Source organism: Labeo rohita, chromosome 17 (genome assembly GCF_022985175.1).
Source record: "Labeo rohita strain BAU-BD-2019 chromosome 17, IGBB_LRoh.1.0, whole genome shotgun sequence".
In the NCBI taxonomy this organism is placed as follows: domain Eukaryota; kingdom Metazoa; phylum Chordata; class Actinopteri; order Cypriniformes; family Cyprinidae; genus Labeo; species Labeo rohita.
In genome coordinates this window covers 3,345,124-3,372,509 of record NC_066885.1, presented here as the reverse complement: position 1 = coordinate 3,372,509, position 27,386 = coordinate 3,345,124, and the positions used below count along the sequence as shown (strand labels likewise).

At 32.1% G+C, this 27,386-nt stretch overlaps 1 protein-coding gene across 1 annotated transcript in view; it reads right to left on the bottom strand.

Annotated features, from left to right (window-relative positions):
• Positions 1 to 27,386, bottom strand: part of LOC127180122 (kelch-like protein 29) — a 156,731-nt gene that overhangs the window by 75,602 nt on the left and 53,743 nt on the right. Inside the window, exons 6-8 of the mRNA XM_051134083.1 lie at positions 27,102 to 27,240; positions 16,651 to 16,847; positions 10,942 to 11,201 (exon numbers count right to left, since the gene is read on the bottom strand). Coding sequence (XP_050990040.1) covers positions 10,942 to 11,201; positions 16,651 to 16,847; positions 27,102 to 27,240 — 596 coding nt within the window. The remainder of the gene's footprint in view (positions 1 to 10,941; positions 11,202 to 16,650; positions 16,848 to 27,101; positions 27,241 to 27,386) is intronic.

Here is a 27,386-nt window from a genome sequence, read left to right as displayed (position 1 = left end):
AATAAATAAATAAATACATACGAAAAATCAAACCATTAAACTTAAAATAAATAAAAATGTTCTCCCTGAGCTTGACCAACTAATATTCCTAAAAAAGTCTGCTAAACTACGTTCCATTCAAATGCTTATAAAAGGTATTTAAAATATATTATTTTTTAGATTGTTTAAAAATAATAATAATAATAATAATAATAATAATAATAATAATAATAATATCATAAAAATAATTAAATAATAATAAATTAAAGTAACAATTTAAAACAAAATAAAAAACAACAAAATATGGTAAAGTGTCAAAACTTTAAAAAAGATTTCTAAAAGGTTGCTAAACCCATTTCTATACAAACGCTTATAGAAATAAATGTATCTGAGAGTTTGTTTTTGTATGCTTGTTTAAAAAAAAAAAATACAATAAAATGTATTTAAATAAAAAATATAAAAGCTAAAAAAGTTAAAAAAAAAATACATAAATAAAATAAAGTGATTGAGCTTGACAGAAAGATATTTCTAAAAGTCTGCTAAAATGTTTTTAAAAGAAAAGCTTTTTATAGAAATAAATTGCAGATGATTCATTTAAAACATATTATATTTGAGCTTTCATAACTATATTCTGTTATGTAATGCTGACCTTTGGATGAACTCTGCAGTGTCTTCTTTCAAAAGAGGCCACAATTGTGCATGTAGTCCTATTTTGTTTGCATATACATTTTTTTTTTTTTATTTGTGCTCAAAAGGAATAACAGGACAAGAAATAATTTTTTTTTTTTTAGAGTTCAAAAGGTTACAGAGTTACAGAGTTCAAAAGGTTTTTCAGTACAGGCACAAAAAAATAAAATAAAATCAAGATTGCACCAAGTTTTTGGGTCACTGCACAGGACAAACGCAGGAAAAGATTCTTAAAGCACTTAAAAAAAAAGCCTTTTAAAAATGGCAGACATACTGCCAGGTAATACATATTCATACCCATCCATCCCAAAAGGGTCAATTAAATCAAAACGTCTAACCGCCTGTCTTGACTTCCCGGGAATAGTGTCCAGTGCTGAACAATGACCGCTTTACCAGTTCTAAGAGTCCAGAAGGACTTTCTTTATGACTGTTTAAAAGTGCATTAAATTGGTTTTGTATTTTTGCTGTAATCCGTCTGCTGAACTTTCCCAGTACAATGAACAGTAATCCTTCAGTCCACACAAAAACACAACTCATTCTTTCTCACCTACAGTGGCGGTTTGTTTGGGTAAGGAAGCTGTGATTTCTAGTAGGATGTAGGCGTTCTGCTGCTAAAAAGAACTAAGAAAAAGAGGAAGAACGTGTAATGTCCTCATGTGTAATGAGGAATAAAAAAAAAAAAAAACACCTCAGAGCTGCAAGCACAAGCTAAAAAAACTCACATTAAACTTGCATTAAATTTAATGAAGGTACTATCCAAACGGTCATGTATTATTTTAATTCAAGGATTATAATAAATCTACAAAAGCAGGCTTCGTCTTCTAGCTTTCATGACTTAATACTGGAATTTCTATCCTGCAAATGTTCAAAACGCCTACTGGAGATACGGTTACGATTAGTCAGCAGAGAAATGTTGCACATTCACTCCTATAATCTCTGTTATGATATGTTATGAACAAATAAATAAATGCACAAAACTAACACAAATGCATAAAAGTACATTTTGCATATATATATATTTGGATTTTTTTATGAATGTAGCATATTCATTCTTATAATTTTAGTTATTTTATGCATGCACAAACAAATGCACAAACATAAAATATTAATGCATGCATACATAAATGCACAAATAACTATGACTGAAAATGTGAACATTTTTCACATTTCACAGAGAGTTGTTCTCATAATGTCTTATTCAGAACATATATGGCACACTATGATATGCATTATTTATATGGGCAACCATATACACCACGCATTTCTAATGCTTTTCAATTGGCTTGCATACATGATGGACATGAGAAAAGCTTTTAACACAAGACACACAGCATCTAATCCAAAGCATTTCAGTCCAACTCTGGATTCAACCCCAGTAAAGCTGACAATCAAAATCAGAGGGAAGTCAACACAGCAGCAAAGTTCAGCAGCTCTCTGTGAAATGAAACATCCCGCTGTGAGCCAATCTACTGAGACAACACCAGAGAACACCTGAGACCTGAGAGAGACCATCATTAAAACGACTGACCCGACAGAACTCATCCCGACCTCACCGACGGCACAAACAGACAGACAGACACAACAAAAACACACAAAACCAGTCTGATGTAAACAACAAATACATCCCGGCCTGCGATTTTTCACCTGTTTCATGGTGAAAATGGTGCATCTGATCATGAAAGAGACATGGTTTGAGGAATCATTTATGTTTGAAACACAAACGCTGCAGAAACAGACATTACAGATTCCCACTTTATTAAATATTACTGATTAACTTAAATAATGGGATTGTAAAGATATTTTCAAAACAAAACCAATTATTATCTGCATTATAGGCAAATATATTGCATCTATATATTTTTATTTTCACATTATTTTCATGAGCACACTGTAGCAAGATAACTCCAAAATATCAATGATATCATAAATTAATGCATAAATATATGCATAAATGCATGCATTATTACCTGGTCTTGAAAATTAAAAGAATAAGTAAATATATTCCATCTCTCTCTCTCTCTCTTTATTTTTTATTTTGACATTTTCATGAGCACGCTGTAGCAAGATGACTCCTAAATATAAATTATGTCATAAATAAATGCATAAATAATTGCATAAATTTGTTTGAAAAATGCAAAAAATAATTGCATAAATGCATGCATTATTACCTGGTCTTGAAAATGAAAAGAATAAGCAAATATATTCCAAGTCCACATATTTTATTTTGAGATTATTTTCATGAGTACACTGTAGCAAGATAACTCCTACATATCAATTATGTCATAACTTAATGCATAAATAAATGCACAAATAATTGCATAAATTCATTAAAAAAAAAAAAAAAAATGCAAAAATACATGCATAAATGCATGCATTATTGTCTGGTCTTGAAAAGAATAAGCAAATATATTCCACGTCTATGATATATATATATATATATATATATATATATATTAATAAAAATTAATGCATAAATAAATGCACAAATAATTGCATGCATTCATAAAAAATGCAAAAAAATTATATATATATATATATATATATATATATATATATATATATATATTTTTTTTTTTTTTTTTTTTTTTTTAATTTAATTAATTAATTTATTTTTTTTGCATTTATATGCAATACCGATTATATTGTATGTCAAATTAATGCATAAATAATTGCATACATTCATTAAACAAAAGCTAAAATACTGCATGCATTACTACCTGGTCTTGAAAATAAAAAGAATGAGCAAATATATTCCACGTCTATATATTTTTTTTTATTTTGACATTTTCATGAGCACACTGTAGATTACTCCTACACTCCTATAGATAACTTCTAAATATCAATTATGTCATTAATAAATGCATAAATTAATGCATAAACTCAAAAAACGCTAAATGCATACATCCATTTATAAATAAATAAATAAACAAACGTGTTGTCTCGTAAAAAAAATATTTAAGTACATGTCTGTCTGAAGTCTGGGATTTTTCACCTGTTTTCCCCCGGAAAAAATCAGGCATCTCATCACTCAAGTACATGATTTGAGAAATAATTTATGTTTGGAGCATAAACGCTGCAGGATAATATTACAGATTCACAATTTCTTAAAAAAAAACAAAAAAACAAAATATGTTGTCTTGATATTTGTTAGATCAGCTCTTTCAGGCTGATTTAATTCCAGTACATTTCAAACCGATGTTGAATTACGTGAACCTGCTAACCGATGTTAATTATGGCATAAAAAGAACAAAGGCGCTCATAAAAGAGCAATTAGCTTTGGGAAACAGAAGCCAATATTCATGAAAAAACATAATTGTTTTGATAGCGTTCAGATACGGTATCTTATCCAACACCCCGAGGCTCTTTTAAAATGATCAAGCGTTTAGGGCATAAAACACTTTTCATTTTCCATCCACTTACATTATAATAGCCTGACTGTATTCGGCGGCGCAACATTTCCATATTTAGAATGAGTCACAGAAGAAAAGCTCGTAAAGTTACAGCGTGTGATTTATATACTGGTCTGTCAAACTGAGGAGAAACTGTTCGATACGCAGAATAAAAGAGCAGAAAAAAAGAGACAGAGACAGAGAGAGAGAGCGCGCAAAAGACTGTAAATAAAGAAGGAGTGTTTTTTTCCCCCAAAGTTCTGCTTCAGTGCCACGCTGGATTTGTGATTTCATAGGCTAAACCCCAGGGGAACAGCGTGAAGTAGAGGAACTCATTTCAGCCTGAATTCAGATTGATTTCCTATCCAGTTCCTTCTCAATGGAGGCAGTCCAGGGCCAAATAAACATAAGGTCACTGCATCAATCTCTGCCGCTTCCTTCTCATGCCATCTGATCTAGTTTCACAGCGACGCTTCACGCGCTCCAAACACTGAGCTCAACTGGCTCTCGCACTTCGGAAACAAATTTATTTAATACACATATGCCGGCGGAGTTTACTCGCAATGTTTTGGGCAGTAACTTCGTCTGGATTAGCATACCATACTATTATACCAGTGCAGCAATATATAATATGTATACTGGAAGCAACTAAATAAATAAATAAAAATGCATGTGTATAAGTATATATGTATTTATTTGATAAAAAAATAAAACAATTTAAGTGTATATACAGTATTATTAATTAAAAAAAACAGTTTACTTATGCATTTATTTAATAAAAATAAAATGTTTACATTTTTACGTATTTTCTGTTTTTATTAAATCTTTTTTTGAAAAAGTATTTTTGTAAATAAAAGTGTTTAAATGTATGCATTTATTTGATAAAAATACAATAAAACTAAAATTGTAAAAATGCAATTTAAATTATTAAAACAACTGTCGTCCATTTAAATATATTTGAAAAGTTTTTTTTTTTACATGTATTAATTTACACACAAATACAAAGTCAGATAAAAATACAGTAATATTGTGAAAAGACAAATGCAAATATATTTTTAAAGTGTATTCATTTAAGATGTTTTAATAAATGTGTTTAAATATATGCAGTTATTTGAGAAACACCATAAAAACAGCATTATTGTGAAATATTTAATAAAATTATTATTTTACTAAATGTTGTCCATTTTTACACATGCATAGATATGCATTTGATTAACTTTTTTAAAATTAAAATCCATTTTAATATTTCTATTTTTAATCATATATATAAAATATATACAAAATATAATATATAAAATTAAAAAGTGTACCTATGCATTTATTTGATCGAAAAACAGTTATTGTAAAATCACTTTTTTTTCTACTTATTCTCTTCTTTTTAAATCTTTTTAAAAAGTAATAGCACATATATTAAAAAGTAACTGAATATATTTTTAAATGTGTATGTTTGCAATACAATAAAATACAATAAAACTGTGAAATGTCAAATGTAAACATATTTTTAAAGTGTATTTATTTATTTAAGATAATTTTAATAAATGTGTATAATTTTTTTTTTTATATTTGATTATTTTTTTAAATTAGATTATTAAAATATCTGACATCCATTTTTATTTATTTTAAAAGTTTATATAATATATATATATATATATATATATATATATATATATATATATATATATATATATATATATATATATATATATATATATATATATATATATAATTTTATATGTAAAATTTACACGTACACAGTGTATGTCTCACATACACAAATATAAGTTTTTTTCAGTTCCATGCTTGCTTTCATTACTTATCTGGTACATGAGATGATCTCTGTCTTCTTTATTTGTCAAATTTCAATATATATTTAAAGTGCATTCATTTATTTAAAATATTTTTAATAAAAGTGTGTATAAATGTATGCATTTATAAAATACAACAGTAAAAAATACAACATACATGATAACATACATGATAAAAATACAACAGTAATATAGTGAAGTATTTAAAATAAATTAAAATAAATGTTTTCCATTTTAATGTTGTTAGTTGCTCTAAAAAAGGTTGCTTGAGTATCTTGACAGTAATTTAACAACTTCAAATAAAATGTATCTTGTAGCTTGACAAGCTCGTTTCAAAACAGCTCCCCAACACTGCATGTGTACACACTTCTATTCAAGTCTGACACGACAAACTGCTAAAAGCACAGCTTCATCTGCTGACATTTAAATAATGCAACCAATGCTAATCTGAATTAGCATAGCATATGCTGTCAACTACTGCTGACTGTTTAAAAAACTTAAAATACATCCTTGTGCTACACTTACGTAATGTGTGCTTCTTAGCCGACATAAACAAGTGAGAGCTACAACAATGGAGAAAACCTGCTCTTCATCAGACTTGAAGATCTTGAGGCCTGGGCTCTGTCCCAAAACATACTGAGCTGATATCATAAGAATACATAAAACAAACAAACAAACAAAAAAACATAAACATACAAAAATACAAATATTATGTAAAACATGTCATGTTTATTTAGATGTCTAAACTTCTAAATCTCACCTTTGCAAATTATAAACTTGGATTTTTTCCTTTGAATTCTGAGGAACTCAAATTTTGACTTTTTTTCTTAAAATTCTGACTTAATATCCCACAATTCTAGCTTTTTCTCTCAGACTCTCAGAACTGTGAGTTTATATCACAATTGCAAGTTCTAAACTGAGTTTACATAATTTCTGTCATAAAACAAAAAACAAAAAGCTACCTCTCAACAATTCTTTTTTCCTCAAAACTGCAAGTTTTTATCTCAAATTTCAGCCTTTTCTTAGCAGAATTGGAAGTTAACACCTTGCATTTTTCCCTCAGAGTTGCGAATTGCAAGCAATTTTCTATTTTTTCTTAGAATTGTGAGAAAAAGTCAGAATTGTGAGATATAAAAAGTCTGAATTTTGAGACACAAGGTAGCAATTATTTTTTTTTATTATTCCACGATGGATAAAGCTTCCATATTTCATTATTTATAGGTAATTTCATACCTTTTAGCATATCCTTGATGTCAGAAACACATGTGATCCTTTAAATAGGTTTTTTGGGAAGAAGCCATGCTGGTCTAAAACACATTTTGTGATAATTGGCCTACAACTACACAAAACATTAAAGGAGAATTCCACTTCCAGAACAACAATTTACAAATAATGTACTCACCCCCTTGTCATCGTTCATGTCTTTCTGTCTTCAGTCGTAAAGAAATTATGGTTTTTGAGGAAAACATTTCAGGATTTTTCTGCATATAATGGACTTCATTGGTGCCCCAATTTTGAACTTCCAAAATGCAGTTTAAATGCAGCTTCAAGGGCTCTAAACGATCCCAGCTGAGGAAGAAGCGTCTTATCTAGCGAAAGATCGGCCATTGTTTTCGAAAAATAAAAATTTGTATACTTTTTAGGCACAAAAGCTTGTGTAGCACAGGCTCTGGGATGCGTGCCCATGGGTCGTTCTTGAACGATTCTTTCATTTTGAACAAATCTTTAATGTGACTCGGGAAGAACGAGTCGTCTTGGGGAGTGATTCGTTCAGTTGTGTATGCGCAACATCCTATTAGGTTCTGTACTGGAATTAGTTCACCGGTTTCGAGTCTTCAGGTTTTTCAAGTCGTTCATTCATCTTACGGGGCTGTCACGTGATGCTGATTTTGCTAAAATGAACGAAATTACTCGAAAAAAGATTCGTTCCTTTTGCTGAACAAGAATCAAAGATCCGAGTCGGTAAAACGATCCGAACTTCCCATCACTACTACCAATCACGTCTAAGTTCATCATCTGTGTACTCCGGCTCAAAAAGGTATGTCGAAAAACTCCATCTTATTTTCTCCTACAACTTCAGAATCATCCGACATTGTTGTATCTTTTTGTTTGTAAACAGCGTTTGACTTACTTGCACTTTCTTAGTCTTTGCGCGTTTGCTTTGTAAACACTGGGTCTGTAGTTCCGCCTACGTTCCGTGTGACCTTTTGACGTGATTCAATAGCATATTGAACGCGCATCCCAGAGCCTGTGCTACACGAGCTTTTGTGCTTAAAAAGTGTACAAATGTTTACTTTCCAAAACAAATGGCCGATCATTTCGCTAGATAAGACCCTTCTTCCTCGGTTGGGATCGTTCAGAGCCCTTTGAAGCTGCATTTAAACTACATTTTGGAAGTTCAAAATCAGGGCACCAATGAAGTCCATTATATGAAGAAAAATCCTGAAATGCTTTCCTCAAAAACCATAAGTTCTTCATGACTGAAGACAAAGTCATGAACATCTCGGATGACAAGGGGGTGAGTAAATTATTTGTGAATTGTTGTTCTGGAAGTGGACTTCTCCTTTAACCTTTTTTAAGGAACAACAACATGTTGGCCTGCAATTGCTTTCACACAGCCGTGAAGCTCTGATGTCCAGCTGGACCAGGATGATACGCCTCCCGTTCAGTCCGTCTCTCTCCTTTCAGCTACAGAAGAGCGTGTAATCGAGTGGCTTTTAGTAGATTTAACATAAGGAAATGACAGCACGTTCTCAGGATGGTAATCTCCTCACACGCTCGGTGTGAGCACTGCATCATGAATGTTTCATCTCCCATATTACCAGGACTCTTTTCAGACCCGCTCTGAAGGCTCACAGAGATACGAACATCAGTTAAGTCTACTGCACCTCAAAGGGGGAAAAAAGACCATTTCTCAGGGAAAGAAACACATTTCCCGAAATTGATTACTTGCTACGCAAACCAGTGATTTAATCTCGCAATTCTGTCGAACAGGCAGCGAAGATGTGATATTTCTACTCCTTTTTTTTCACATCAGAGCAGCTCTGAAACTCTTTTGGCCACAAAAGAACCAAATACACATCTCTGTGCGCTATGTAACAATGAAATCTCCAGCTTAAACACTATGGATGAAGTTCTGGTTAAGCACACACACGGATAAACATTCAGATGAGGAAATGGTTTACATTGTACTGTTCTTGTTCTGGGACAGAGAAATGACTATTCATGTTTCTGAGTGCTGCTCAATCTTGGAAACTGACCTTGGTGCAAATTTAGAGTTTGAACTCCAAAAAAATCAGCCAATTAAGCTCTTCAAGTTCACCACATCTGAATACGTGTTTCTGTGGTCAAAGCTGCATTTTCAGCATTATTACTCTAGTCTTCAGTATCACATGATCCTTCAGAAATCATTCAGGGTCGCCAGGTCTTCATTTAAAAAAACATCCCTATTATGCGAACTGGCTATCAAAATCGCTCCAAAACAGTGTTCTGTGGGGTTCCAGACGGGATTTTGCTTTAACCCTGGCAACAGCATAAAAGTAGCCCAATTCCACAAGAAAAGTATGGACTTGGCACCACTGATTTTAATATGCTGATTTGCTGCTCAATAAACATTTCTGATTATTATCAATGTATCAATGTACATACAACTTCTGGACAATACTGTACTACTGTTACTAGATATGCTGTCAAGAATATTCTGAATATCTGCAGTAAACAAACAATATCATTAAATATTATTACAATTTAAATTAACTGTTTTCTATAGCAATATATGTTAAAATGCAATTTATTTCTGTGGTTAAAGACAGTTGTGCTGCTTCATATTTTTGTGGAAACCATGATACACAATTCATTTTTCATGATTCTTTAATGAATAGAAACTTCAAAAGAACAGAATTAATTTGGAATAGAAATTTTCTGTAACATTATAAATGTCCTTACTGTCATTTTTACTAAATATAATGCATCCTAGTTGAATAAAAGTATCAATTTTGTAAGTGTAAATATAATATAATATATCATTATAAATATAATATATCAGAATCATTAAAATCAGGGTTGCCAGGTCTTTGTTAAAAAAAAAAAAAAAAAGCCAAATTGTGTAAACTGGATATCAAAATCGCTCCAAAATAGTGTTCTGTGGGGTTCTCCTCTGTCAAAATCGCATTTCAGGGAGGAACAGGATTTTGCTTTAACCCCAACAACAGTATAAAAGTAGCCCAATTCCGTGAGAAAGGTGTGGATTTGGCAACACAATATGTACATACAACTTTCGGACAATACTGTATTACTGTACTACTAGATATGCTTTCCAAAATATTCTGTATATCTGCAGTAAATAAACAATATTATGAAATAGTACTACAATTTAAAATAACTTATTTCCGTGATCAAAGCTGAATTTTCAGCAACATCTCTCCAGTCTTCACTGTCACATGATCCTTCAGAATCATCCAAACCAGGGTTGCCAGGTCTTTGTTAAAAAAACAGCCTAACTGTGTGAACTGGCTATCAAAATCCCTCCAAAATAGTGTTTTGTGGGGTTCTACTTGGTCGAAATCGCATTCCGGGAGGAACAGGATTTTGCTTTAACCCTGGCAACAGTATAAAATTAGCCCAATACCACAGCTCAACACTGATTCTAATATGCTGATTTGCTGCTTAAGAAACATTTCTGATTATTATCAGTGATGAAAACAGGTGTGCTGCATAACATAACATAACATATGGATGTTATATATACATATACATATACATATGGATGGAGCATATAGATATGCTGTCCAAAATGTCTGCAGTAAACTAACAATACAACAATACATAGAAAGCAGACTGTGATAAACCTGTCATTGATAAACTGAGTTTGTTCAAAAACAAAAGGCCACAAAACAAGGTCTAAAACTTTAGAAGAATGTAGCTGCATTCAAATTCCCATGGACTGCATTTGATGAACAACTTGCTCCTCTATCGAGGGACATTATGCAAGAAAACAGATCTCCAGGATCAATACCGAGCAGCTCTAGTGTATTTATACATGACCACCAACCACAACAGCGTGATTAACTCTGCTCTCCTACCTGGACTCTGCTGCTGGGGTCCTTTTTAATCCATTTAATGACCGTCTCATAGACCAGCTCCTCTGCTTTCGTGTTCAGGCTGTCGTTGGACATGTAGCTAACCAGGTCTTCTTTGGAAATGTTAAGGATCTCATCCTGACCGGCCACGTCGGGGAAGTTCTGCAGGGCAAAGGCCTTTGCCATGTTGTGAAGTTCGGTGCACTGCATCGCCTCAGCCATGGCCAACACTCCCAGACAGTTAGCGGCCGTCAGCTGTTTCTCTGTGAGAGACGCACACGTACACACATGAGCTGGGAAACAAACCTTGAATGCAGTAACAATGAGAGGTGTTTGGAAGATTACATTTATCCAAGTGTGTTGTTGTGTAAAAGGCGAGTGTAATATCTCAAGCAGCTAACGGGAAAAAGACCCAAGCATGGGAATCGATTGGCCAGGAGGGCAGGAGGCTCATCGGAGACTTTGATTAATCCAGACAGACACAGACCTTTTCTACTGCATGAAAGGTCAACAAAAGTACTACTAACCCTACGCTTACTTCATTGTGCACAACTAAAACGGCAGTTTTGGCTTTAAGTCAACACAAAACCTATATACTATCCTCTTGACTTCCGTTATGACAAAATGTGGAAAAAAATACAAAATGAAAAAAGTACTGACGTAAATAAAAATAAACGAAATACAAATACAAATATCCTACTATAATATTATTTAAGCAGTAGGCAATGGGTTCGATTCCCAGGGAAATCTTAAGTGTTTTTATATTTTCAGTGTATTTATAATGTATATTTTATTAGTATGAAAACGTTTACTTATACATGTTAATTTATACATTTCTCATATATATATATAAACACATTTTATATCTACAATAAATGTCAAATGTTATAAGTAAATTATTTTTATAAATACAAAATAATATCAGTAATAAACATTATGTTATATATACATATAAATTAACTGGCATTTTAAAACTTTTGAATACATGCAAAATGGATATTTTATATATACACAATACATGTTAACTGTTATAAATAAATGATTTTAATAAATGCAAAATAATATCAGAAATAAACATGATTAAATATATAAAAATTAACCAACCATCTTTAAGCAGCATTTTAAAACATTTTAATAAATGTTAATTATACATTTTATATATACAATAAATGTTAAATGTTATAAATAAATGATTTTTATAAATGCAAAATAATACAGGAAATAGACATTATGCAATATATAAAAATTAACCAACCATCTTTAACTGGCATTTTGAAACTTTTTAATAAATGCAAAATGGATATTTTATATCTACAATATATGTTAACTGTTATAAATAAATGATTTTTATAAATGCAAAATAATATCAGAAATAAACATGATGAAATATATAAAAATGAACCAATCATGTTTAAGCAGCATTTTAAAACATTCTAATATATGGAAAATATATATTTTATATATACACAATAAATGTTTAAATGTTATAAATAAATGATTTTTATAAATGCAAAATAATATAGGAAATAAACATTATGAAATATATAAAAATTAACCAACTGTCTTTAAGTGGCATTTTAAAACTTTTTAATAAATGCAAAATAAATATATCTACAATAAATGTTAAATGTTATAAATACATTATTTTTATGAATACAAAATAATACCAGAAATAAACATTATGAAATATATATAATGAAACAAATTAAAAAAAAAAAATATTTTTTAATATTAACCGATGTTTGTATAAACATGTTGTACAACATAACGCTGAAAAGTATTTTTTTTATTAAAACATTTAAGGCATATATTATCCGTTTTATGTCATGCAATGCATTTTCAAGTTTTACTGGATAATGACGTGATGGTATAAATCGTGCATTTAATTTCTCAACATCTTGCATTTTTTTTAATTGTCATTCTTTTTTGGTTCTGTTTTGTGCAATAATTATAATTAATTTTGATTAATAATGCACATTAATAATATACCATTATATATTATACCACTATATATAATATACAATATGACAAATATAACCTCAGTGAACAAAAAATAAACTGAAAAAATATTTATATAAATACAGGTGTAAAAACACAAGTGTAAGAATAAATAAAATAAATATTAATAAATATCAATATCACTTATTTTATAATATATTTTGAAAATTAAAAAAATGTTATAAATATCTCATACGTGTGTGTGTGTGTATATTTTATGCAATGCATTTATTGGGTAATGTTATGGGATAAATTGTGCATTTCCCAAAATCTATAATTGTTTGCTATTGTATTTACTCCAAAAAGGCTGCATTACATACAAAAGTAAACATTTCTAGACTTTATTTAGGCGTAATTGCAGGTGTGAGCATTATTTTTACTGGATTAAATCCTATGACGAGCTGTGGATAAAAGCGTAAAGAAAACAGCACTCATAAAACACATCTCCCTGCACTCAAAACGCAATTACGTGTAATGAAAGCACAAGCGCTTATAAAAGTGGAAATGGCAACGATTTCTATTACCAAATAATTCAATGCACAATCTTGACTGTAAAAGCTCAAAACTCTTTCCTGCTGATGAAACCTTGAAAACGAATCTCTTTCGAAGAACGTTCACTTTTCATACGCATTCAAGTGTCATATAGCGCTTATCTGAAACGGTCACGCTAACAAGACCATCTAAAGTCAGGCTTGCACATCTCCACTTTTCATTTCTAACTTTTGTATACTGAAGTAGACCGAGCACTCCAGTCAATCCCTACAGGAGAGAATGTCATTTCATAGGCGTCGAGGTGCTGATAGATTAATAAGCTTCGGATCCCAGGGGTTCAAGGGAAGAGGAGCACAAACCAGAGCTGTCAAAGCCACCGACATCGATTTTTTGATTCCGAAGCTAAACTCATTATTCACATTCCTCGCACCTGCCTTATTAACAGCAAATGTAAAAAGGGCATAATTCATGGCAGTGTCAGAAAGCATTTCGATTACTCAACTCAGTTAAGTGCTGTCAATTATAGCGGAAAAAAGTCACTTTGTCATTAGCTTTTTAAGATTCAGTTCAATTATTTACAAAAGTGACAATTCTACAACCAAATTCACTCCCAAAAATGACTAAAGACTGATAATGCATATTTACTGTCTTTCACAAAGGCATACAAATAAATAAGCAAACAAGCTCCGTAAAAAATAAAGAAATGTGACCCGACACCACAAAACAAGTCTTACGTACAGGTATATTTGTAGCAATAGCCAAAAATGCACTGTATAGGTCAAAATGATCGATTTATCTTTTACACCAAAATGCATTAGGATATTAAGTAAAGATCATGTTCCATGAAGATATTTTGTAAATTCCTTACCGTAAATATATCAAAACTTAGTTTTTGATTAGTAATATGCATTGCTAACAACTTCATTTGAAGGCGATTTTCTCAAAATTTTGATGTCGTTGTCCCCTCAGATTCCAGATTGTCAAATAGTTGTATTGCGACCAAATACTGTCCTATCCTAACAGACCACACATCAGTGGAAAGCTTATTTAGCTTTCAGATGATGTATGAATCTTAATTTAAAAGAAAATTGACATGACTGGTTTTGTGGTCCTGGGTCACAAACAAACTAAGAAATACATTTTTAAAAAATAATAATTATATAAATAAATATCGCATAGGCGTAATAAATGTATATTTATAATACATATATTTTGTAGATTTTATATGTAAAATTAATGTTATAAATATTAGTATAAACATGAGTTTATAACAGGAGCTGAAAATAAATAAATAAATAAATATCTGAAAGTCAGTTCAAACACTAAATGTCTAGTAATTTTACTGTAAATATATCATGTTTTATTATGTATGTTTATGGTGTTGTTCATGCTGAAAAGTAAAATTTACTACAATTCCTAATGTAGTAAATTACAATTACTACAATTAGAACATTATTTTTGTTATTGTCATGCCATTTCAATTTTGTTTTGTGCAATAATTACTATTAACTTTCCCTAATATTGCTTAATTATTCTTGTTTACACATTTATTATATAAAAAACAGGCTCAGTGGAAAAAACAAACATATTAAATATGAAAAATATTTATATTTAAAAAATGCACAGGTGTAATAATAAATATTAATCATATATATAAATAGAAATAATTTTTTTTTTTTTTAAATCTATCTAATTAAAACAAAATAAATATTAAAATATTTTTTTAAATAATATTTTATAAATAAACTACACAGACATAATAACAAATATATTTAGAAAGAAAAAACAAAATAAATATGAAAAAAAAACATTTATATAAATAAAATGCAGAGGTGTAATAAATATTAATAATCATATATAAATAGAAATATTTAGAATATTAAATTTTAAATTTGATCAAATAAAAAAAATGTCTAAAATACTAAAATATTTGTAAAATAATATTTATAAATATTTTAAAATATATAAATATTTTAATAATAAATAAGTATTGTAAAAATAAACTACACAGGCATAATAATAAATGAATTTAGATAGAGATTAGATAGATAGATAGATAGATAGATAGATAGATAGATAGATAGATAGATAGATAGATAGCAACAGAAAAATTACAAGCAGAACATTTTATATTGTCATTTCAGTTTTGTTTTGTGCAATAATTGTTATTAACTTTCACTAATACTGCTTAATTATTCTTGTTTACACATTTATAATATATTTTTGAATATTTTTATTATTAAAATAAACATTTGATTAATTAAAAACAATGTATAAAATAAATATTAAAATACTAGAAAAAGAATATTTAAGTATTATTTTACATTAAATAAATATTTTAAAAATAAACTACAAAGGCATAATAATAAATAAATACGTAGATATATAGATAGACTGTCAGTCGGTCAGACAGACAGCATCTCAATTCCAATTCTGAAGGTGAATTGACATGTAAACCACATTCTCAATTCAGTACTGAATGGTGCCGAGCCGCCAGACAGTATCTACATGCTAAAATATGTATGGATTGACTCCTCAGAGTCTGGCTCCTGGTGCAACATATGACTAAAATATTACGACAAGTATTCAGATTACTAGAAATTACTGCATATCAACCGTCAAGACGTCTGATTCGCAAGCAGCGCGCGAGTCATTACCACTGCTGTAATGAGCAACTGTATTTCTGATTCACTTCAGTCCACAGCAGAGCGTGTGTGTATGTGTGTGTTGTGCTCATGTGTCAATCAACATAACACAAGCCTCCAGCTCTGAACAGGGAAACAGAATCCAAAAAGAGCGAGTGAGACACGGACAGAATGAATAATGAGCGTATTCCCTCACGGCTTCACCATGAAGTTCCAGTAAATTACTCCAAGATTTCAGAGTACCTACAAAAACAAACTCATTAGAAAGCCTATTACCATAATTTGTCCATGAGAGATTGAGAACTACAGTCATGTTCTGCATTTACTGCAGCATTTATTTCCTGAGGTGCTTCTGCAATGTTACTCAAGGTTACTTCCACCAAAAACAGTTTTGCATGACCGTTTTTAAACCCTCTCTCTGACCAGACATGATGCGACACGTTTCTCTGAGCAATCTGTCTGAAACTTCAAACTAATGCATATTGGGTTGTATTAACTGCATGCAATTTAGTGTCTCAGTTAGTTGCATGATTTTGGTGAAATATCTGGGGAAACATTTCATCTGGCAGGTTCTTACCGAGGAAGGAGACACAGACTTTGCAGAAAGTGTTGAACTGGAACTTGTTGGCCGCCTCCAGTAAGGTCTTGGCGTTGGCCGAGTCGATAATGAGGGAGCCGGTGTAAACAAACTCCAGGAGAAGCTCCAGAACATCTGAACTGATGTTGCTCATTGTCAGCTGCATCTTCTCACCGTTTCTGTTCTCCCCCGATAACCTGGACACAGTATGAAGAAGGTTAAACCAGACACCTGCAGCTTGTGTCTCAATTGCAACTTGAAGTGAAGGGGTGAAGGGGTGAATAAAAAAATAAATAAAAAAAATTGTGTATTTTCAGTGTATAACAACTTAACTTTCTGGTCTGGTTCTCCTACAAAGCTATTATATGACTTCAGGACAGTGCTGTTATTGTTACCTAAAACTACAACTATTAAAATGGTTTTCGTTAACTGAAATAAACCGGAATTAAAATACAAATATTAGATGAAAAAAATTTAACTTAACCATTAAACATCAGAAAAAAAATTGAGAAACGATGCTTTAGAAACTGAAATAAAATAAGAAATACATTAAATAAAAATTAATTAAACCTAAATAAAAATACACATTTTTTTTTTTATTTTTATTAGTGTTCATTTTAATTTTAGTTTAAGTTACTAAAATGTAAACTAAAATTATAATGAAAACTGAAAATATAAAAATAAAATCAATTCAAAATATTGATTAAAAATGTGTAGCCTACTTTATTTTAAGCGTATAACAACTTTTATAAATTATAAATATTAGATAAAAATTCTTAAACTTATACATTAAACATTAAAAAAAAAATTAGAAATGCTGCCTTAGCAACTAACTGAAATAAAACAAGCACTAAATTGAAATAAAAATAAATTAAACCTAAAGAAAAATACATAAAATTACATTTTTTATTAGTTTTTATTTACAGGTACTAAATATGTAAACTAAAATTATAATGATAACTGAAAATATAAAAATAAAAGCTAATTCAAAACATTGATTAAGGGTATAAAAACTTTTTGTCTGTTCCTCACACAAATCTATCGTACAACTTCAAAACAGTGCTGTTACTGTTAACTAAAAACTATTACTATTAAAAAAAAATTGTTAACCGAAATAAATTGAAATAACTAATTAACTGAAATATAGCGTAATTTAAACAAAATATAAATATTAGATGAAAAACTTTTAAAAAAATATTATTTTTATTATTATAAAAACAAGTACTAAATAAAAGTAAACTAAACATTTTACATTTTAAACATTTTAAATGCTATTTTAGTTCATAAATAATACTGAAATAACACCGCTTCAGAAGACGTGTATGGACGACTTTTTTTTTTTTTTTTTTTTTTTTTTTTTTTTTTTTTTGCAAACTGGGAAAGAGAGGAAGATCTGGGAAAGGTCCGCGAGCCGGGATTCGCACTTGGGACGCCTGTAGCGCAAATACGCTATATGTCGGCACGCTGCTGACAAGGCTACTGAGTACATTAGGGCTATCTTATGGCCCTTTTTGGAGTTTGACATGGTCACTACTACATCACTGCATGAAGATTTCACAATAATTTTACATTGAAAACACAACATGAGGCTGATTAAATAAGTGTTCGTTTTTCGAGTGAACTTTTCCTTTAAGAAACAATTAAAAACCTATCAAGCAGTGCAAAGTGAGATGGACTCATTTGGACGAGCATCAACTAAAGCTGTTCAGCGAGTGTGACTCAAAGTCAAGCCTGTGAGTTTCTCTACAGCAGCGCTTGAGGAAAAACTTGAGTGAGCTGCTATGCATTTTCATGCATAATACATGTTTAAAGGCATATGGAGAGTGCAGATTGCCTGGCTGCTGCATTGAGCTGCTCTCCGTCTAGAAGAGGGCCGCTGGCTTAGCATATCGGCTGAGGGCTGATTGGCAGACGGACGCACCGCGGCTTTGGTTTCTGCCATTGTTTGGGTGCGCGTCTTTAGACACTAAACCTATAAACCTCAATTATTAGGGACGCTGCAAAAAGACAAAGGTGTGTCGAGAAACAAAAGCTCATAATGATGTTTCATTAATGGACGACCACGTCCAACAAGCGGTTAGACATGGCAGTGAGGTGGAAATAATAATAATGATGATAACCGCTCTTCTGCCTCGGCTAACGCTTCCTATTCTACTCGAGACACATGCTTTAAAGGTGAAGTGTGTAATTTCTTACTATCAGCAGCAAATGTAATTGTAAAAAAAATGCATTGTGGTAAGAAAATGGTGTCTGCAAGCATCTCAGGACGACAAACACATTTCCCTGATGGATAAAATCAAGTTGCTTTCAGAAAAGCAACCAAATAATCAAAGTAAAATGGGTGCATTTTCATGCTGCACCAAAACTTAGAGAACAAAGTGTTTTAGCTTTAAAAAATTCATACATTTCCTCTACAAATAAACCACAGCAAAAAATTTGCTGAAAATGTCCTCATCCTCAGACCATCAGAGATGTAGAGGAGTTTATTTCTTTGTCAGATTTGGAGTCACTCACCAATGGATCCTCCACAGTGAATGGGTGCCGTCAAAATGAGAGTACAAACAGCTGATAAAAATATCACAATAATCTACAAGTAATTCGCACTCCAGTCCATCACATAAATTCATCATTACAATATTTTTAACTTTAAACGGTCACTTTGGCCAAAATATGAGTCTGTAATCCATAATAGTGATTTATTAAGAGAAAAAGTTCATCATCTGTTGTCTCTCACAACAAAATCCAACCACATATTTGTTTAGAGCTGTTTTGACCTGTTTTTCACTTGTAAACAGCGCATATTTCGCTGCTGATTCAGACCAGATGATTTCTTCACTGTAAAAAACATATATTACACTTAAGTGACAATAAAAATGCCTTAAAAGAGAAGTCCACTACCAGAACTAAAATGTACAGATAATGTACTCACCCACTTGACATCCACGATGTTCATGTTCTTCTTTCTTCAGTCGCAAAAATTATGTTTTTTTTAAGGAAAACATTTTAGGAATTTTTTCATATAGTGGACTTGTCATCTAAGATGTTCATGTCTTTCTTTCTTCAGTTGTAAAGAAATAGTTTTTTGAGGAAAACATTTCAGGATTTTTCTCCAATAATTGTACAGCTATGGTGCCCAGAGTTTGAACTTCCAAATTGTAGTTTAAATGTGGCTTCAAACGATCCCAAATGTGGTTGTAAACAAATCGCAGCCGAGGAAGAAGGGTCTTATCTAGTGAAATGATCGGTTATTTTCAAAAACTTAATAAAAGTTATATACTTTTGAATGTCAAACGGTCATCTTGTCTTGCTCTCCCTGAACTCTGTTTTTTTCCAGTTCATGATAGTTAGGGTATGTCAAAAAATTCCCATCTCATGTTCTCCTTCAACTTCAAAATCGTCCTATATTGCTGTTATACCTTTTTTGTTAAGGGTGTTTGCTCTTTGCATGTTCACTTCGGAAAGACTGGGTCGATACTTCTGCAGGGTTGTAGGATGAATTTGAAATGATTTTTGAAGTTGAGGGAAAAAATTCGAGTTTTTCGACATACCCTAACTGTCTTGAGCCAGAATACACAGAGTTCAGGGAGAGTAAGACAAGACGAGCGTTTGAGATTAAAAAGTATTTAATTTTTTTTTTTTTTTTAATGAAAATAACTAATCGTTTCACTAGATAGGATCAATTTACAACCGCATTTGGGATCGTTTTAGGTCGCATTTAAACTGCATTTTGGAAGTTCAAACTTGGGGCAGTCCATTATATGGAGAAAAATCCTGGAATGTTTTCCTCAAAAAACAATTTCTTTATGACTGAAGAAAGAAAGAAAGACATGAACATCTTGGATGACAAGTGGGTGAGTACATTATCTGTAAATTTTTGTTCTGGAAGTGGACTTCTCCTTTAATAATGGATTTGTTTCTTATAAACCTCCAGCTGTTGGCTTCTCAAGATGTTAACTGATGGACTAGAGTGTTGTGGATTACTTGTGATGCTTTTATCAGCTGTTTGGACTCTCATTCTGACGGCACCCACTCACTGCAGAGCATCCATTGGTGAGCAAGTGGAATGCTACATTTCTCCAAATCTGATAAAGAAACAAACTCATCTACATCTTGGATGGCGTGCAGATTTTCAGCAAATGTTCATTTTTGGGTAAGCTATTGTTTAACATTCTACATATATTTGTAACACAAGCACAGACAAATACACACTTCATGTGACAGACACAAAGACAGACAGCGAGATGTAAGCAGGGAAGGAAAGGAAGGGGGTAGAAAATCAGTTCTGCCACAGGGAACCAGCAGCCATCCTACAGGGAAAGGGACCATTCCATGACTGGGACGTGGATTTACTTTCAAACACCTGCCAAAACAGAGTTCAACACGGCCTGCGTACGAACGGTGACATTAGTCGTTATAAGAGCTTTGACTTGGAGGAGGCAAAAGGCAGAGTATGAGGTGAGGTGGGTGTCTCTGGCGCTGGCTGAAAAATCAAGAAATGTTACTCCTGAAAAGAAAAACAAAAATGCAAAGTTTATTGCTGTCAGGTGTAAGTGGAGGAGGAGAAATATTAAGAAAGAAAAGGCAAAAAGTTGTCGATCGTTGAGAGGTGAGAAAGAAAAAGAAAATAGAGATTCAGCCCTCTCTCTGTCCCTGAGATCACGCTCACACTCGCACTATTTCCACAAACAATGCTGCTCAGAAAAGAGCTATTGGGCCATTTTTTTTTCAATTCTCAAGTATGATCACGTGTGTGCCCTGAAAAAAAAAATCTATTATATTGATATTGACTATTATATTGATTAGACTGGGAAAATACAATGACGAACGTATGGCACTCAAAAGGGGAGAAAAAAAAATGAAGGAGTGCATTATATGTGCATAATAATGCTGGTTTCTAAAACGCCTTCTTTTGGATATATTCTCAGGCAGCATCACGTGCATGCTTAATAGCGATCCCAGAATGCATTGCAACAATTCAAATAACTAAATAAACAATCTCTAAACAGATAACATATAACACAAATAAATAAATGAATAAAAATAAGTGCATTAAAAACTATAATTAGACACATAAAAAATAAAGAAAGAAATTAATACATTTTTAGTTAACAAAAAATAAAAATATATACGCATGAATAAATACATGCACAAATAAACAAACAAATAAAAACATATTTATAAATGTTTTATTTTATATATATATATATATATATATATATATATATATATATATATATATATATATATATATATATATATATATATATATATATATATATATAAATAAATGCAAAATAAAAATAAATGAAATGGAAAATAAATGAATGCATAAATAAACACAAGAATAGATAAACAAACAAAACAAAACAAACTTGTACAAAAGTATACACACGTCTGCCCTGGGGGAAAAAAAAAAAAAAAAAAAAATTTAAATGGTTATCAAAATTGTTCTTTTTATCTGCTGACTACAACTATTATATTGATTAGACTGGGAAAATACAGTGATGAAAGTACAGCACTCAAAGAGGCCGAAACCTTTTAAGAATGACAGGGGTCTCTAAAATAGACACAATTTCCATTTTTCCTATTTTCCAGGAAATGTCGAGCAGACTCATTTGCCTACGTCCTTGAGAGAAAAAGCGGTCTGAAAATCTATAAATGTGAGTGCTTGCTTTGTTCCTGTGTTCGCTGACATTACATGCAGACTGTCGCACAACATTATACAACATTTTTTTTTTTTTTTTTTTTAGGTGAAACTACTTTTCTAGACATGCTTTATGTATAATTTACTGATTATGGCATCAACCTATGGTAGTTTGCAGGTCCTTCAGCTGCAAAACTCCTAAAAAACGACTAGACTAGACCACCTGAGCAGGTGAAAAAACGCATATGCACAAATGCATAAACGAATGTGTAAATATATGTGTAAATAAATGAATAAATAAATTCATAAAATCAAAATAAATTAATGCATAAACATAAACATAAAATAATGAAATAAAAGGAAATGCATATGCATAAACTCATAAACAGATCCATGCATATATAAATGCATAAACAAATAAATAAAATGTGAATCATGAATAACTGGTCATTATGATAATCATGACTACACTCTCCAAACAATGGATTATATTAACTCCACAATATTTCTTAAAAATAATTACACTTTAACTCATGTCTATATTTCTTCTTCCAGACACAAAAAGCTAAGAGGATCAAAAGAAAGCAGCAAAAAATGACAAGTGGGTATCAAACCACTAGACCTTCGGAGTTAAGTGTCCATTTTAATAGAACAAAACAAATCAAGAGTTGTCAAACTAAAGTGGGCTCTTCAACGCCAGCTATCCGTCTCAGACTAATAACGAAGTGTCTATGCTAATATATACGTGAAAACACTCAGCAAGTGGCAACATGATGGATGCACTGCCAGAAACAAAGCACAAATATTCAATAAAATCCAGCAGACAGGCTGAATCTCTGGAGATATTGTGAATTTCATAAGCGGCGCTGCCTTGTATCGACGTGAACGAGGCGGCGTTAATGGCTATATATTACATCCAAACGCAGATCCACTTAGTGCATGATTTGCTAAATGGATGAATCACTTTTTAATGCACGTTTTCTCTGAGAACGACAAATACAGCAGGTGTTCTTTATAGACGATTAGATAAACACGGTCCGTTTGACTGATATAAATGACGGGCACCCTGATAACGACAGCCTGATTCGCTCATTAAAGGGCCGCCAGACGTCTCTGATATTAATCTCAGATTACAGCCCAATGCATGGATCGTTTTCAAGATCAATGTTTCGTTCAGATTTGATATTCATCATACAGGCCTTCCTCCCTTAAAGTTCAAAGATTGAAGTCAATTTTTAATAAAGCACGTCTGAAGTGTAAACAAGCAAATAATCATGCTGAAATAGTCTAAGACCACTCACATTTTCCCCACTAGAAGTGCACGATAAATTAATAATGCAAGAGTGTTTTTTGAACGCTTTAGTATGCTGCTGCTTTACGGATCATGACACGCCATTGATTTTATTCTGCCGAACAAAGCTGTTGACTCTCGATTTAATGTAGCGTGAATTTTCAGACAGTTCTATGTACATAAACGCACATAAACGTCAGATTGAACTTTCCAGCTGAACTCTATGAAGTTGAACTGGATTGAACTGCCTGTTCAGATGCATCGTATTGCTTTAATACTTCTTGACAAGGTTACATATTTTCGACTTTGTGCAAATATAAAGAAACGCACAGAGCTAATGTATTTTTCAACTGAACGCCGATGATGTGACTTTGCATGGCTTTGCTCTGTAACCTAATGAGCCGCCTACAGGCATCATATGCGCAAGATTATGCGGGTTTCTAAAACGCCATCCCAGAATGCATTGTGACAGGCTCAGCGAAAAATACAAATCAAACTGAAAATTATTTATTTAAAAAAATAGTGTGTGCATATGTCACCCTGGCTGTGAAGTCTTTTTTTTTTGGCGACTTTCTGTTTTCTACATAAAATCATCCTTCATAAGGTAAAGAACATTCTGGAAAAATGTAGCCTTGATAATATTGACTGAGTAAAGTCAAAGATTGAAATCATTGTGAAATTAATGGTTGAAATCAAACTTTGATGCTTGTTATAAGATTGAGAGACTTTAGCCTGATTTCACAGACAGGGTCACATATAACATACGCTTACTACAAACAATTGTAAACATAAAAATAAATGAATGCATAAACAATTAATTAAATGTATATATACATGCATAAATCTATAAATAAATGTGTTAATGCATAAATAAATTGCAAATAAACTAATGTATGTGTTAAACACGTGCATAAACGCATGTGCAAAAATAAATTTATAAATGCATACATAATTGCATAAATCCATGAATGGATGCGTGCATAAATAAAACAAATAAAAGCAAATAAATGAATGCATAAATAAACCCATGTGCATAAAATGAACGCATAAATACAAAAAAGCATATACGCATAAATGCATGCATGCATGAAATAAATTCATAAACGCAAAAATATAAAAAGCAAAAATACAAAAAAAGCATATAAATGCATCAATCCATAAATGCATGCATAAATGGATAAATGTGTAAATAAATGTATCAATAAATGAACTAATAAGTCAAAATAAGTGTGCATAAATAAATACACAATGCATAAAGCATAAATGCATTTTTGTGAATCATTAACTGTTATTCAACATGATAACGTCAAGGTCAATTACAATCATTTTGTGAGTCCCATGTGCACGACGTGTTCCAGATCAGTTAGGATGCTGCCTTGGTAGCTCACTAGGTTTTACAGAAATGCTCTTTTTCTCTACATTTTTAAAAAAGACAATCTAGATGTCAATGAAAGTATGAAATTCCCCATCCAGAGCCCCTTGTTTCTGTGCTTCCAGAGGCAGTGGAACTCAAATCGCTTTGCGAGGTGTATCAGCACATTTTGTGCTTCACCGAGAACAAACTTCTGAGTTATTGCTCCTAATGCAGTTTTCATTGCTGCTGCTCTTGAGATAGTTCAACTCGACCTGGACTAAATTCACAATCAACCGCCCGGGATTCCCAGGCACAGTCTGGCCTTCAAGCTGGAGTAGATGCATCACAATATATATCAGACGGGAATATGAAAGCATTACTGCAATTTCACATGCCAAGCCAACTGAAATCTGTTTGTTCTCTGTGTTCAGCGCCCTGGTTTGTGTTTAATTTGATGTGACTGAAACGAGGCTGAGAGGGAGAGATGAACAACACACGCGTGCAATCGGTTGTACTGCTGTGCGCTTTCATTCAACAACACATTAAACCTATAAAGCCTGCTGTATAATTTATGATATGCACATTTGTAAGACATTTAAATGACCAATAAAAAAACTCAACAAACGTCCACCTTCACGTGGTTCACGTGTCTTTATGCTGTTGAAATCTTTACTGATTTTTATGAAGTAAACTTAACAATAACTTCTATACTAGAAGATAAACACTCAGACTGAAGCAACTTAGGTTTACCACATGGTTTATCCATAAATCATTAAAAAAAAAAAAAAATTCAAATGTATCAAATATATTATAATCAGACTTTTGAGGAACGTATTTGTTCATCTCTCAATCATCACTGTATTGCACTGCATTATATGTTTTGATCATTTAAATATCTTTTTACGAAGACATATTATTGGAGACATAGAGTGAAAACTGATATTTATACAATTTATATAAGTATCTGCTATATTGTTAAAGACCTCACTGATTTCAAGCTATCAGAATTTCATATAAATATCAGCATCTGCACCAAATAGTGTATTTTAGCTGTTTTACCTCCATATTCTCACTATATCATAATATATGAGCCATAAAGGCCTTATGGATCAAATATGATATGCAAAAAGCATATAAAAACTTTTTTTATACATATATTTTGTTGGAAAATTCAATAAACTTGATTTTTCTGACTACTATTTATTATCTAGCTATGAAAAACAGTTTGTAAAAGTAATATATGAAAAATTAGATGAAGAGAGACTATTTTTTTCCCATTCTTTAGATTTTATGTTCATATTTCCACTATTTCTGCTATCTAAGAAAAGGCACCAATCACTCATAGTAAATAAATATTTTAAAGGTTAGCTACAACAGTTCACCACAAATGCACTGCAAAAAGTTTGCGCAAAGCTCATTTGCATGTCAAAAATATGAATTTGCAGTAAATGTGGCAATATTTGCCTCACAGGTTCACCAGAAGGTCACCTGATACATGTTCAACAGATTCTGGAGTTGTATTTCTTTGCCTGTATACATGATTCAGTATCAGGTTTTCCTCATAAATAACATCCAGTCAGTCTTACGGCTCCGGGACACCCGACTGCTGAGATCAGCGACGATACGAGATGGCAAAGTCGGCAAGAAACAGAGTTTCCCGAAGCATAAACGAGACCCGCGCAGCTCCCTTAATCTCGCCGGCGCGCTCAAAGCGGCGTGTGAATTTCCGCCGAGATACGGAGCGAGTCACAGCAGGTAAAAGGTGAATTGGAACGACTAGAACATTCCGTCTAAGCACTTGACACAGACAGCCGAGCGCAGCGCTGATCCAATATGCCAAACGCATCCCTAAAATCTGCCTTTCATTTGTTTTGACATTTACAAAGCATTTAAAACCAAAACCCCCAGTCATGGAACTTCTTCGCCCATTAAAATGCAAACCGGCGCACTTAGTAAATGGAGATGAAAGGGTCAGATCGGTCGACGCCACGACCTTTTAAAGCAGCGAAATACATTCGTCGGTGGGACAGACAGAATGGCTACTGGCCCTGTGACGGGAACCGATGTCTTCAGACCTGCAAGAGACGGGGAGGGAAAAGGAGGCGACACAAATGCACCCTACGAAAAGAACAGAATAGATCAAGGACGGGAGGAAAGCAAACCTTTTCACCATGTCCTTGAAATACAAGCTGCAGGAAGCTAGAACATTTTGATGGACTTCAAACTCTTTGCCTTCAACAATTATTTTCAGGTCTGTAAACTCTTTCTCTCTCCGCTGCTGGTTCAATTCCTTCAACATTTCTGTAGAACAAGAGAAAGAAGAGAAACAGTGATTTTCAGACCTTCTGAGATCCAAGCACACAGCATATGATGACATTTGTTTGTGCAAGTAAAAGGCTGGAATGGAGGAATAAAACCATCAAGCATGAAGGAAAAACAACAACGGA